The sequence below is a fragment of the Melanerpes formicivorus genome, unplaced genomic scaffold (assembly GCF_026170545.1).
Source record: "Melanerpes formicivorus ecotype bairdi unplaced genomic scaffold, bMelFor1.0.p_v2 SCAF_31, whole genome shotgun sequence".
Lineage (NCBI taxonomy): Eukaryota > Metazoa > Chordata > Aves > Piciformes > Picidae > Melanerpes > Melanerpes formicivorus.
In genome coordinates, this window is record NW_027142383.1 from 9,786,186 (window position 1) to 9,800,452 (window position 14,267).

At 51.5% G+C, this 14,267-nt stretch overlaps 1 protein-coding gene across 1 annotated transcript in view; it reads left to right on the top strand.

The window, feature by feature from the left end:
• The window catches only part of KIDINS220 (kinase D interacting substrate 220), a 75,332-nt gene extending 61,357 nt beyond the window's left edge, over positions 1–13,975 (top strand). The window contains 6 exon segments of the mRNA XM_068155369.1: positions 1,007–1,117; positions 2,275–2,331; positions 7,597–7,743; positions 8,534–8,632; positions 9,258–9,506; positions 11,639–13,975. Coding sequence (XP_068011470.1) covers positions 1,007–1,117; positions 2,275–2,331; positions 7,597–7,743; positions 8,534–8,632; positions 9,258–9,506; positions 11,639–12,910 — 1,935 coding nt within the window. The 3' untranslated portion in view covers positions 12,911–13,975.
• The last annotated feature ends 292 nt before the right edge of the window (positions 13,976–14,267 follow it).

Below are 14,267 nucleotides of genomic sequence, written 5' to 3' on the forward strand. Positions count from 1 at the left end.
CGGCAGAGAGGTCCCCCACCTCCGCTCTCCCCTCTCTCCCCCCCTTTCCCCAGAATGGGATAGAAAGAGAAAGAAAAGAGAGGAAAAAAAAATGTTAGAAGCAGTTTGTGTTAATTGGAAAGGAGTTAATACCGGCTGTTATCTGGTCTTCAAGGCCGAGGCCTTGGCAGAAAGCCCAGCACAGAAAGCTGCTGCACGGAGAAGAGGCGGAAGCAAGACTGAAGATAAAGAGCTGGAAAAACCCAGTATAGTCCCAGCTCAGAAGGTGCTTCCTCCCACTTTACCAATGAAATAGTTCAGACTATTCCTTCCGTTTACCAACTTCCGTCCACCATATTCCCTTTCTTAAGGGGGCAACGTCAACCGGCCACACTCTGGTCATGAACATTGGCCTTGGCCATGGTGTTTGTATTGAGCAACCTGCAGCAACATCCTTCCCTCAAAACAGAGCTCAGCCATTGGCTGCTCTCAAAATCCCTCTTCTGGCTGATGGAAGCTGCTCTCTGTGGAAGCCTTCAGGTTGGTTTCCACAAGTGTGGGGAGTTGTGGTGGTGCCATCATGCATCATCTGGTGCCTTCTGCTGCAGCTGTCTTCACTCCCATGAAGCACTGTGAGTTTCACCAGCTCATTTGGGGGGTTAGCAGGTCTGAGAGACCAAAATCCTCAGAATTACCCTTAAAGAATCCTTTTGTAGTGCTCTGAACAGATGTTGGAGTGCAGCTACCACACCCACTCCATCTCTGTTCCTGCAGCATGCCCTGCCAGAGCACCCCCTGGCACTGCAGGACTGGGAAGGCCTCACTCTAGAGCTGTGGCCTGAACTCTGCTCAATGCAAAAGAGTGAAGAGAGCTCCCAGGAGCTGCTGGGTTTCACTGGATTGAACTCAATGCAGAGGATGTGTTGTGTTGCTCTGAGTTTTGTTTGGTTCTTACATTTTGATTTGTGTAATTGTTTGTCCCTTTTTTGTTGTTGTTGTTGTTACTTTTGTTTGTTTTTTCCCATAGCCATTCTTTGCCCCATACCTTTACATGCCAAGGTACTACCCTGGCACTTCTCATCTCATCTTACATCCACCACTAAAAGTGAGTTTGTCCAGAGAGCAGAGCAATGGCCTAGTAAGTATGGGGAGGGGTAATTCAAATGCTAACCCAGACAATAAGCAGAGTGAGTGATGGACATGGAGGTTGTGGATGCTGCTCTGCTCCTAGAGACAAGTGCAAACTCTGCAGCACAAAGGTCTTGCTGGCATGCCACAGAAATGTATTTTGTTTTCACTTTAGCAGTTGTTGAGAGAGGAAAACCAACTCTCAAGATGAGAGGAGCAACCTGGCCTGCTGGAGTGGCATCATTCAGGCTTCCCAGGGAGGCTGTGGCTGCCTCCCCCCTGGAGGTGTTCAAGGCCAGGCTGGATGAGGCCTTGAGCAGCCTGGGCTGGTGGGAGGTGTCCCTGCCCATGGCAGGGGGTTGGCACTGGATGAGCTTTAAGGCCCCTTCCAACCCAACCCATTCCATGGATCTATGACCTGCAATGCTGACAGGAAAATACTGTCAGGAAAATTCCTCACAGATTGCACTGGGTTGGAAGGGACCCTCCAAGGTCATTGTGTCCAACCCCCCTGCTGCAAGCAGGGTCAGTGAAGAGCTGGCTGCAGTGGAATCCTCCTCAATTTCTCTTCCCATTTGAGAAGCTAAGATCCTTTCCTCTTGTAGAGAGCAGTAGACACTGGCAAGCCAAAGCTCACACTCAGGAGGTGTGTGTCAAATGTTGAAAACAAAATACATTTCCTCTGCAGCATGCCTGAGTTGCAGCCTGGTTCTGTGCTGTGTCAGAATCTGTAATCATTCCATTTGAACTGAAATAATTCAACTTCTTATTTACCCATTGGAAAGGGAAATGGAGTAGAGCGCTCTGGCTTCCTGCAGAGTGAGAAGACTCCTGTTTGACAGGATGTGTTTGACTGACAGCTGGCTGCTCAAACAGAGCTCAGGAACTCAGGCAGGCCACAGGAGTCAAAGCCTGGCTTGTCAATCAGCCCATTTCAAGGTTATTGATCCAAGGAGGAGCACAGCTATTGAAAGCTGCTGGAGTCTTAAATCACTTTCTTTAATTGCTTCAGGAGAAGAGCTGTGATGCTGTGGAACGCTGTATTAATTACCTTAATTAACTGCTATTAATTACCACTTCCTTCTCATTCACTGTTTGCTTCATTTTATTTAACTTCTTTTTTTTTCCTATCATTTTACCCAAACCATAATATTTCGTTGTTGTTAGGATGTTATCAAGGAGGATGCTGCTGAGGGGCTCCCTTCACCCACAGAGCCCTCGATGGTAAACCAGTAGCCATGTGGTGTGGAAATGTTAGCATCTCATTGCTTCTCCAGCAGTCCTGAGGCTGCATTAATCATAACTGCAGTTCACTAACTCTGCATCAGTGGCTTTGGTGGGCAAATAGAGTAGCTGAACACTAATGTAGTTCCTGAATGAACTGGAAAGCTAATATTTCACTTCTAAGATGTATTTTACTCCTCCCCCCCGCTGCCTCCCCTGTAGTTTCCTGTAGGACGACGGAGATTGGGAATCAATACGGCTGACCAATGTGATCGAGTATTGTTCCTTTATTGTTCCAGTGTTGCAGGCCTATGGTGCAGGCCTGAGGTGCAGGCCTATGGAGTAGGCCTGTAGTGCAAGTATAGCACTGTAAAGTGTAGAAGAAACAGGAGACAGGAAAGGCAGAAGTGCGTAGCAAGGCAACTGCTACAACTTATATAAGCTCGGAGTGCCCTGTTGGCATAGCTCCATTGGTTCCCTCTGAGTGACCACACATTGCACTATTACAGATTATTGGTCCAACTACTAATGACACAACGAGGTTGTTGATGCAGGTGCATGTCCTGTTGTCCCAAGATAACTGTCCATGTTTATAGCTACCAGTGTCTTGTTTTAGTTACATGCTGCAGGCACAGCACTGTTTTGCTCCACTGCTAGCTGATTCTGCATTTATGCTGAGCATGGCCTGCCACCATGTCAGGCTCTAGGCCTGCACTGCCAGATTGCTCACACTGCTCGTCGCTGGCATTGCCACAGTTTCCCCCTCGTAGCTGTGGTGAGCTTGCAGTACAAAGAGTGTTTGTGGTAGCTCAGCCAAGTGAAGAATGACAGCTGATCATTCAGCACTCAGGTTTAGGCTGAAGTAACTCTGCTTCTGCTGCTTTAGTCAGCTCTTACCTGGGCCAGGCTCCTTCAGTGGGTGATGTGAAGCTGTTGCAGGTAGCACAGCAGAGAGCAACTGCTGGTAGAAATGAGAGAGATGTATAATTGTGTTTGAAATTGCTGCTCCTGAGCTTGGTGCTGAGTCACAATGCTGACATCTGCCTTCTCCGTGACTTTTGGTGTCTTCTCCTCTGGATTAACACAAAGATAGATGTCTTCTCTCTGGGTGTCTGTTTTAGCTGACTCTGGAAATTCAGAGAGTCACAGGATGAGTTGGATTGGAAGGGACCTTAAAGCTCATCCAGTCCCAACCCCCTGCCATGGGCAGGACACCTCCCACCAGCCCAGGCTGCTCAAGGCCTCATCCAGCCTGGCCTGGAACACCTCCAGGCAGGGGGCATCCAGAGCCTCCCTGGGCAGCCTGTGCCAGTGTGTCCTCCCCCACTGATGTGCTGGACACCCGTGGCTTATTCCCAGGCTAACCAGGCTGTCGTCATTCTCTTGCTGCAGTTGCAATTGGATCTCAGGTTTTTTTTTCTCCTAGTCAACCATTGCAAAAATGTCTTCCCTCTGTTGTGCCATGGAAGGAAAACTCCCTCAGGTTCCAGAACTGTAGCTAACTGCACATAACCCTCCCTGAGCACCCACCTGTGGGCACCCCCATGGAAAATGTTCCCTCAAGTTCTCTCTTCCAGCTCTGCCCTTAGGGAGGGGATGGCTTTGGGGTAAGTTGTTCTGCTAGGAGAGGTTTGGAGCTGCCTTTTCCCTATGATTGCTTCCTGATCTCATCATCCCCTTCTCTTCCCAGTCCTTTGCAGCTTGTCAGTGCAAGGAGGAAATGTGGGGACTTTAAAGAGTGCTGGCTGAAGGATGTGTGGATCTGTGAGTGTGGGGAAGGGACTTGGGAGTGGAGAAGAGAGATTCAGCCTCAGGGCGGAGTAGTAATTACTTGGATCTGGCTGCTCTCCTGCTTCTGCTCCCAGTGTGTATCTTGAGCACACACAGGGCACAGTTTCACAGAGCCACAGAATGGGAGGGGTTGGAAGGGACCTCTGGAGATCATTGAGTCCAACCCCCCTGCCAGAGCAGGGTGAGCTGGGGCAGGTCACACAGGAACACAGCCAGGCAGGTTTCAAGCAGCAGTTTAAGACTCATGTGAGTTGTCTGTTGGCTGCAGATAAGGAAATAGAGGAGATGGGAATTGAAAGAGAAGCTGTTTGAAATAACTGCAGTGGAGGAGTGCCTTAGGATTCTGAATGCCCAGCCCAGGAGGTGCTTCCAGGAGGCAGAGGTGGTGCCTGTTCCAGTGCCTCACCACCCTCACTGTAAAGAACTTCTTCCTAATCTGCAGTCTCAATCTGCTCCCTTCCAGCTGTCTCAGGCTGCAGCTTACTGTTCTTTCCTGAATGAAGCAGAAACAGATGCCAGGCTGGTGAGTTAACCAGCACCACCTTGCAGTTGCATCACCATGGAAGTGCCTTGCAGGTTCTGGGTTATCAACTTCAATCCCAAATGCAAACAGGCTTGGCTTAAGGTGTCACCCTTTGCACATCTGGGAGGGAGGCAAACATCCATTCCTGATGAATCTTTACTCCACAGGTGGTTATTTCTGACAGGAGCTGCAAAGTGCTCTCCTGAAGAGCTCAGCACTGGGTTGTAGCATTACCAGGAGCTGTCCCTCTGTGTCAGAAATCAACCCAGCAGCAGTAGGGGTTAGCTGCCAGAGACTTCATGGTGTGCTACACTTTGCACTGTTAATTTGCATTGATTCACAGAATGGGCTGGGTTGGGAGGGACCTTAAAGACCATCCAGTTCCACCCCCCTGCCGTGGGCAGGGACACCTCCCACCAGCCCAGGCTGCTCAAGGCCTCATCCAGCCTGGCCTTCAACACCTCAGGGAGGAGGCAGCCACAGCCTCCCTGGGCAGCCTGCAGAGGGTCCCTTTTTACAAACACAAGATGGAGTTGTCTGCTCCCAGCAGTTGTGTACTGAATATGTGATCTCACAAGGTTCCTGGTGTGATGGAAGTGTCCCTTCTGTGCCCTACCCCGGCTGTCCTCAGAGCTTGTCATCTGTGTGTTCCACCTCTCTGATGTCGCTCACAGCTGTTGTTTCTTCTCACTCTCTCTGGTCCTGCTCTCCCAGCCATGTAAGCCTGGCTTAAGCAGACAGGTACAGCCACTCTCTGTCAATTCTCATCCACCTCCTCCAGCCTCACCCCAGCTCTCCCACCCTGCTGCTTCCTGCCGAGCTGGCTGCAAGCTAATGCTGATGACTGGCCCCGAGGTTTGTTTTGACAAAGCTGCTTTTAGCTCTTGCATGGAAAAGGCTTCTCCCCCCTGCCCTTTCTTTCCAGGCTAATGTTCTCCAAAGCATCTCTAACCACCTCACTGAGGCTGAGAACAGTTTGAGCTGAGTTTGACAATAGCCTTGCAGCTCTCTGCCATTCCTCCTCTCTTTGTAAAGCGGATTTGGATGGATGTGCCTCTCCTGTTTCAAACACTTCACACTTGAACAGAGATAGTCTAAATATTTGAGTGCTTCTCCTCTTTCCTTTTGCTTTTTTTCCCTTGTGCAGAAAGGAGAGTTTTTAAACTCTCTCTCTTAATGCATGCAGAAAGAATTACTTGCTCTGGATTGTGACCAAAATATTTTGATCTGCAGGAGAGCTGTTAAATAAGAAGTGTTTCAAACTTGGGGGTTTAGCTGTGTGAGAGATGATGTTCAAGCCTCAGGGAACAAAGGCAGCTGCCTGCACCCATTGCTTGGGGGTCATTTACCTCAGCTGCCCTGGACTGGGACCCTTTCTTTTCTTTCCATTGATGAGCTTTCTAGCCACAAAAGTTGATGAAGCTCTTGATTGTCTTTGTTGATTTTCTTTGATGGAGCAGTGCTGTGCTGCTGGGGAAATAATAGACAAAAGCTCTTCTGGAGAAGAGCTCTGGGATGGTTAAAGAGGACCTCCAGAGCTATACAGAAGGCTGTGTGATAAAGAGTTCATGGGGAAGCTTCTGCCTGCCATCTTCAGCAGTTTGGTCATAGAACCACAAAATGGCTCAGGCTGGAAGGGACCTCAGAGCTCCTCTGCTCCAAGCTCCCCACCATGCCCAGGGACACCTCTCAGCTAGACTCAGCTGCTCAAGGCCTCATCCAGCCTGGCCTGCAGCACCCCCAGCAAGGAGGCAGCCACAGCCTCCCTGGGCAGCCTGTGCCAGAGGCTCAGCTCCCTGGGACTGAAGAACTTCTTCCTCAGCTCCAGTCTGACCCTGCTCTGCCTCAGCTCCAAACCATTGCCCCTTGGCCTGGCTCCAGACCCCCTCAGGAGAAGTCTCTCTGCAGCCTTCCTGCAGGATCCCTTCAGGTCCTGGCAGGCAGCTCTGAGGTGCCCCTGGAGCCTTCTCCTCTGCAGGCTGCACAGCCCCAGCTCCCTCAGCCTGTGCTCCCAGCAGAGCTGCTCCAGCCCTTGCAGCATCTTTGTGGCCTCCTCTGGCCTCTCTCCAGCAGCTCTGTGTCCTTCTCCTGCTGGGGACCCCAGAGCTGGAGGCAGGATTGCAGATGAGGTCTGAGCAGAGCCAAGGGGCAGAATCCCCTCTCTTGCCTTCCCTTGATGGTGACTTAAATCCTTACCACAATAAAGATCTTCACTGTGCTAAAAATCCTACCAGATGAAGACCTGAATTTCCTCCTTCAGCTGGCTAATTTGATAACTAATCAGGCATTGTGGGCACCTAATTAGGGAAACACTGAAGAATTGGCAAAGTATCTCATCTAGGAAGAATCCTTCTGGTATGTGGGAAGGCAGTGGCAGAGCTGCTCTGGGTTTGTGTGCCACAGCACCCAGCCCCTGGGCTGACCTGGCAGAAATGGAGCTGAAGGAACCTCTGGAACATGGACAGATGTTGCTAAAATCTACCCAACAAAGCCAAGTAATTGAGGAGTTACCTTTTAGGTCATCTCAGATCCTAACCCAGCAGGTTTTGGGCCAGGGAAGCCTAGCTGATGTCTGCATGATTTTATAAGCAACCCCCAAACCCAGCTGATCAAATCAGAGGGAAGCCCTGAGCAGAGGCATTGGAAAGGGATTGTCCCTTACTTACAAGTCCTGGTTTTGATGGTTGGTCTTGTGCTTGTGGTTATCTAATAACCTTCTTGAAGAGGCTGATTCTCTCCCAGAGGCAGGACTCAAGATACTGTGGAGTGTTTTCCTACCTGTAATAAATGCTTCCCACTACATAGATACTCTGATAGTAAACATTGCCTGTGCCTTCCTGTCCTTAGCTCTTGATGTGGCTGCCCACAGTTTGGTTTGTCTTAGTCTGTGCTGTGGAACTCTGGCTGTGCTGAGAGGTTCAACAAAGCTCAGGTTTGCATTTTCTCAACAGGGAGCAGGAGCAGGCATAGGATCCACTGCAGGAGCCTCCCAGGTGCCTCTCAGCAGCATGAGTGTGGAAGCTGTGTGTGAGAAGCTGAAGCAGATCAATGGGCTGGAGCAGAGCATGCTGCCTCAGTACTCTGCCACCATAAGAAAGGTACCAGCCCAGTTCCAGTCATGGCTTTGCTGCCTGAACACTCACAGATTGCCTTGGGTTGGAAAGGACCCTCCAAGGGCAGCTTGTCCAACCCCCTGCAGGCAGCAGGGACACCTCCAACCATATCAGGCTACCCAGGGACACAGCAAGGCTAATCTTGAATGTCTCCAGGGATGGAGCCCCAACTACATCCCTGGACAGCCTGTGCCAGTGTCTCCCCAGCCTCACTGTGCAGAACTCCCTCCTGATGTCCAACCTAAATCTCCCCTGCTCCAGTTCCAAGCCATTGCCTCTGGTCCTATCCCCACAGCCCCTTCTGAACAGTCCCTCCCCAGCCTGCCTGCAGATACTGAAATGCAGCTCTGAAGTCTCCCTGGAGCTTTCTCCAGGCTCAACAGTCCCAACTCTCCTAGCCTGTCCCCATAGCAGAGGTTCTGCAGCCCTCTGAGCATCTTTGTGGCCTCCTCTGCACCTGCTCCAACAGGTCCATGTCTCTTTTGTGTTGAGGACCCCAGATCTGGACACAGCCCTGCAGGTGAGGTCTCCCCAGAGCAGAGGGGCAGGATCTCCTTTCTCCATCTCTGGCAATGGCCTTCTGGGCTGCCAGTGCCCATTGCTGGCTCCTGTGTCAGGTGTTTGTTACACAGGATTGGACTGAAGAGGGCTGTTGGAGAGTGTCCTCATCAATATATTCAAATGTCTCCAGTTCTCCATCCCTTTTTTCAGCCAGTTACTGCCAGGCCAGGAGTCTGGCATCTGCCACTTACCTGGTTTGGTTCTGCTGTTTCAGGCCAACATCAACGGTCGTGTCCTGTCTCAGTGCAACATTGATGAGCTGAAGAAAGAGATTAACATGAATTTTGGTGACTGGCACCTCTTCAGGAGCATGGTAAGAGGTTAGGGTTCAAGGCAGCATGAATCAAGGGGCTTTTTGTGATGATGAACCTTGTCTTCTTTCCTTTCCTCTTGCCCTCTTGTTATCAGCATCTTTAAGATTCACAGAACGGTTTGGGTTGGAAGGGACCTTAATGATCATCCAGTTCCAACCCCCTGCCATGGGCAGGGACATCTCCCACTAGCCCAGGTTGCTCAAGGCCTCACCCAGCCTGGCCTTGAACACCCTCAGGCAACAGGCAGCCACAGCTTCCCTGGGCAGCCTGTGCCAGAGTCTCACCACCCTGGCACTGAAGAACTTCTCCCTCAGCTCCAGTCTGACCCTACCCTGCCTCAGCTTCAAACCATTCCCCCCTGTCCTCAGCAAAAGTCTCTGCAGTCTTCCTGCAGGATGCCTTCAGGTCCTGGCAGGCAGCTCTGAGGTGCCCCTGGAGCCTTCTCCTCTGCAGGCTGCACAGCCCCAGCTCCCTCAGCCTGTGCTTACAGCAGAGCTGCTCAACCCCTGGTTCATCTTTGTGGGCCCCTCCCAATCCAAACCATGCTTTGAGTCTCTGAGCTGCTGTTGTCAGAGTTACAGATATGTGATCATTCTATAATATCTTCTCTTTCTGTGTCTCCAGGTGCTTGAAATGAGAAGCTCAGAGAGCCAGGCTGCCCAGGAGGATCCTCGTGGAGCAGCTGAGCATGGCCCCAGCACCATCCCTCACGGCAAGCTGGCTCAGCGCCCCGGCCCCGGTGCGGAGCTGCCTCACACGGAGCTCACAGGGCTTGCTGGCCAAGCTCCATACACTCTCAACTTCAGCTTTGAAGAACTCAACACAATTGGTCTTGATGAAGCTTCTCCATGCCACAGCAACTTAAGCTGGCAGGTGTGTAGCAGAGAAATGTTCTCTGCCTGCTCAGCTCTGTGCTGAAGGGCTGCTTCCCCTCTTGGATACAGAGAGGTCGAGAGAGAGGTCTACTGGGACAAAGTACTTCAAGCATTGTCTCGGTCCGGAGAGGGAAAGAGACTCAGTTCTTATGAATATTCCCGTGTTGTGAAATTAGAGGCACAAACGAGGCCAAAATATCAACAGCTAGACTATTTATTACATAAATAAAGTGGACATAAGAAGGGGAGAGGGAGAAAATAGAGAGGGAGAGAGAGAAGTGAGAGAGAAGAGGAAAGGAATTTACCACACCCCTCACCCCCCCCAAGACAGTTTGAGTCTGTGGAGGAAAGGTGCTGCAGGAGATGTTGGGTCTGTAGAGAAAGGGTGCTGAGGCTTTGGCTGGAGAAGAGATGTGGTCCTCTGGGCAGCTTGGGTCTGTAGAGAAAGGGTTCAGTCTGCTTCTTCCAGGCTCCACGGGCTCTTTTCTCCGGAGCAGCATTGTCCCAGGCTTCTCCTTCTAAGCGTCATGGTCTGTCTCCTGTGTTTTACTTCATCTCCTGCACTTTTCTTCTACTTTTAATCATCCAGTCCAGGGGACACAGGCCCCCACATTTTTCTTCTGCGTTCTTCCAAGTAGCCAGTAGTGGCTCCAGTCTTTTATACAGTTTTTAGTCCTTAGGTATGTATCCAAGTATTGTCCCTCAGGAATTCCAGAGCCAGGAAAACATCCTTAGGTAAATGTCCAGGTATCGTTCCCCCGGAAATCTCTCTGTGCATTTCTGTGTGTTTGGGCAAGGTTCTGGATGGGGGGGGGGGGGGGGGGGGGGCTCTGCTTCTTCCATCCTCATCCAGACAAGCCCCCACACTCATTACACATCAGGAAAACAGGTGGTGAATCCATTGTGTCACCCTTCCCAGGGTACTTGATGGGTGGAGATTATCTTGTCTCATGCATATTCCCAAAGGTGGCCTAGGTCCATTGTTGTCAGGCCAGCTGTGGCCCAGTGAGCAATGTTATCTTTGCACCTTCCAAGAGTCGTTCCAGTGGCTCTGCCCAACACATATCAGCTATTGTCTGGGCAAGCAGCAAGTGATTTTATCTTTGTTGAGTCACACCAAGAGAGACAAACTTTTAGTCTCTCACAAGCATAGAATGGGTTGGGTTGGAAGGGACCTCCAAAGCTCCTCCAGTCCAACCCCCTGCAGGCAGCAGGGACATCCTCCACTAGAGCAGGTTGCTCAGAGCCCTCTCCAGCCTCACCTTGAACATCTCCAGGGATAGGACCTCAACCACCTCCCTGGGCAACCTGCTGCAGTGTTCCAGCAGCCTCCTGGTGCAGAACTTGTTCCTCACATCCAATCTCAATCTGCTCTGCTCTCATTTCAAACCCTTGCCCCTGGTCCTGTCCCTGCAGGCCTTTGGGAACAGTCCCTCTGCAGCTCCCAGTGGCCTGGGCAGCCTGTTCCACTCCTGCAGCGAAGAAGCTTTTCCTTATCTCCAGCCTAACCCTCCCCTGGCACATTTCAGGACATTTCCTCTTGTTCCATCCCCTGATAGGAGTGAGAAGAGACTTGCCATGCTTGAGGATGCTTGACAGGGAGCTGCTTTTCCTGACAGCAGCTGAAATTTTGCCAGGATGTGTTGGACTGGATGACCTTTGGAGGTCCCTTCCAACTCAGACCATTCTATGTAGCAAGCAGGCTGGCAGCCCTCAAGCAAGGCCTGTGAGAGATGCTCAGCACTCAGATGGAATCTTGCTGCCTTGCCAGGAGAAGCTGCACAGAAGTTTCTTACCAAAGCCCATCCTGACACAAATCCAATGGTTGGCATCACACCCTCAGAAGCTTTAGCCTCAAGTGCCCTGCATCAAATGCTTCTGGTGTGGACACCTTCCATTGTGAGGCCCAGCAATAAGAATCTGGTGCAAGTTTAGTGAGTGTTTGATTGCCTCTGTGGTTGTAGCCAAGGATGTTTTAATGGCAGCTTTGACAGCTTCACTTCCACCACACAGAAGCCGCTGAAGCTCAGGCTTGCTGCTTTGAGTTACTGAATTTGAAAGTTAAATATAAAGAGTTCCTTTAACTGCTCTCTTTCTCTTTGCTTTCTCTTTGCTTTCTCTTTTTCCCAGTCCCAGACTCGTAGAACTCCAAGCCTCTCAAGCCTGAACTCCCAAGATTCCAGCATTGAGATCTCCAAGCTGACTGACAAGGTGCAGGCAGAGTAGAGAGATGCATACAGGGAGTACGTTGCTCAGATGTCCCAGCTGGAAGGCGGTGCAAATTCTACTACAGTCAGTGGTAGGTCCTCCCCTCATAGCTCCAGCGCTTTCTACATGGGGCAGAGTACCTCAGGGGGCTCCTTGCATTCCAGTGCAGAGCAGGAGAAAGGGAAGGAGTGTGAGCAGAAGCAGGAGGATGGAAGGAAGCCCTTCCTGCTGAAGAGGAACGACGTTGCTGACTACAGCACCTCCGGGGTTTCTACTAGCGATGCCTTTCCTTTGGATCCCATCACTGAAGAGGATGAGAAATCTGATCAGTCTGGTTCCAAGCTTCTGCCAGGAAAGAAGTCCTCAGAGAGAGCCAGCATCTTCCAGGCTGCAGACCTGAAGCTGAAGGGAGTCACTCTGCGCTACCAGAAGCTGCCAAGCGACAAAGATGAGTCGGGAACGGAGGAATCCGACAACACTCCGCTTCTGAAGGAAGGGAAGGAGAAGAAAACAGAGAGCAAAGCAGAGAAGCAACCCAAGTCTCCAGAGCATGGATCTGAACCCATCAGAACCTTCATCAAGGCCAAGGAGTATCTGACAGATGCCCTCCTGGACAAAAAGGATTCCTCTGAGTCCGGAGTGAGATCCAACGAGAGTTCTCCCAACCACTCCCTGCACAACGAAGAAGCAGACGAGGTGCAGCTAGAGAAGGCCAATCTCATAGAGCTGGAGGATGACAGCCACAGTGCCAAGAGAGGGATCCCCCACAGCCTCAGCGGCCTGCAGGACCCGGCCGTGCTGCGCATGTCTATCTGCTCCGAGGACAAGAAGAGCCCCTCAGAGAGCAGCCTGCTGGCCAGCAGCCCCGAGGAGAGCTGGCCGGCCTGCCAGAAGGGCTACAACCTCAACAGGGCCCCCAGCACTGTGACCTTGAACAACAACAGCGCTCCAGCCACATGGGACAACCAGCCCTTTGAGGAGCTGCAGGCTACAAGAGAGCCCCCCCAGATCCTCCTGCACCCCGGCTCGGGCTCCAGCCCCTTGGTGGTTCAGAACAAGAACCTGAAGAGCGCGACGCAGAGGCGTGGGCAGCGCGCCACCTATGGCAGGCTGCCCAAGGATGCGGCTGAGCTCCACACGGTTGCGGCTTCGGAGGGGGCTGGCTTTGGGGAGGAGAGGGAGAGCATCCTCTGAGGGGCAGCCAGGTGGAAGCAGGGCATGCCCAGGAGTCCTAGCTTGCTTGCGGGTCTTTGTCAGTGTGTGGTTGAGCTGAGCTCTGTAGTTGAAGCTTGCGGTGTGGTCCTAGGAGCATAGAGAATTTCCAGCCCTTGTCTTAGAAGCAAATCATTTGTCCACTTCAGACCTGCCCCCCAGGCAGCAGCAGTACTCCCAGCGTGGAGAGGGAGGCCTTTGCTAAGGCACTGCAGTGGTGTGGTGAGGGGCAGACGGTAGAGAAGTGCAGCATGGTTGAACTACTGCAATGATGTGATTGCCCTTTGCTCTTGGGATGGCTGTGACTTAGCCCTTCCAAACATCCCAGCCAAGGCCTCCTGTCCTTGCCAGGAAAGGTGAGACCTTGCATCTTTGACATGTGGTGGGAGAGATGCCAGAAGGTGAAATACCACAACCTGTGGCCCCTTAATCTTTGCATTAAGGAGTGGCTCTGGTGTGCAGCATACATGCCACGTGTTGAGATCCCAGTGTTCAGGTCCCTGCTTGGCTCTAGCTGTGCTTTTAAACTCTCTGCATGTGCAGTACTTGCTGGTGGCTTTTGTGAGCTTCAAGTGGTGCTAGGGTTTGTAAGGAGCATTGTCTTACTGTGTTGTTGGGGTTGTCAGTCAGTGAGGAGGCAGTGCCTGAGCCATTAGCTGTGAGAGGTCTCTGCTTTGCCACTCGCTGCTCTCAGTAGATGCAACCCCTGAGCTACATTGAGATATTGTAAGGGATGGAGTAGGACCCTTGGGGAGTGCCTGTTGCTGTGTGTCTGTGATCTTGCCTTGGTCCAGTGTTTATCCCTTGGCTCTGGAAGGAGAAATGAGCTGTTTGTGGTTCTACAGATGACACTTGCTGGGGTCTCAGCAGGGCTGTGTGCCAGCTGCTTTATTTCTCAAGTGCAGTGTTGGAAGGGGTTTCTGTCACCCAGGTACCTGAATGTTGTAGCAAATTCCTGTGCTGTCCAGTGAAATCTGCATGGTTTGGGGGAGGGATTGATCAAACTAGACTCTGGTAGTGCAAAGAGAATAAAAAATAAATCAACAAGTTGGGTTTGTGTCCAAATTTCTGTTTCTTGTGGTGGGTTTATTTTTCTTCTCTTGGTAGCAGTGTCCCCTCCAGGCTGTTTTGGTTCAAGTGCTTCACTGAGCTGAGGAGCAAGAGAGCATCAAACCAGGCTGGCTGTTGCCACAACACCAGAGCAGCACCAAGCAGGAAGAGAGGCACTCAGTGGAAGTGCCAAGCAGATGTTCCTACAGCAAGCGCCACCTCCTGCCAGCCCCAGGCAGTGATCCTGCTGCTTGTGGCAGCTCTTGTGTGCTGCTGGCTCTGGGCAGCA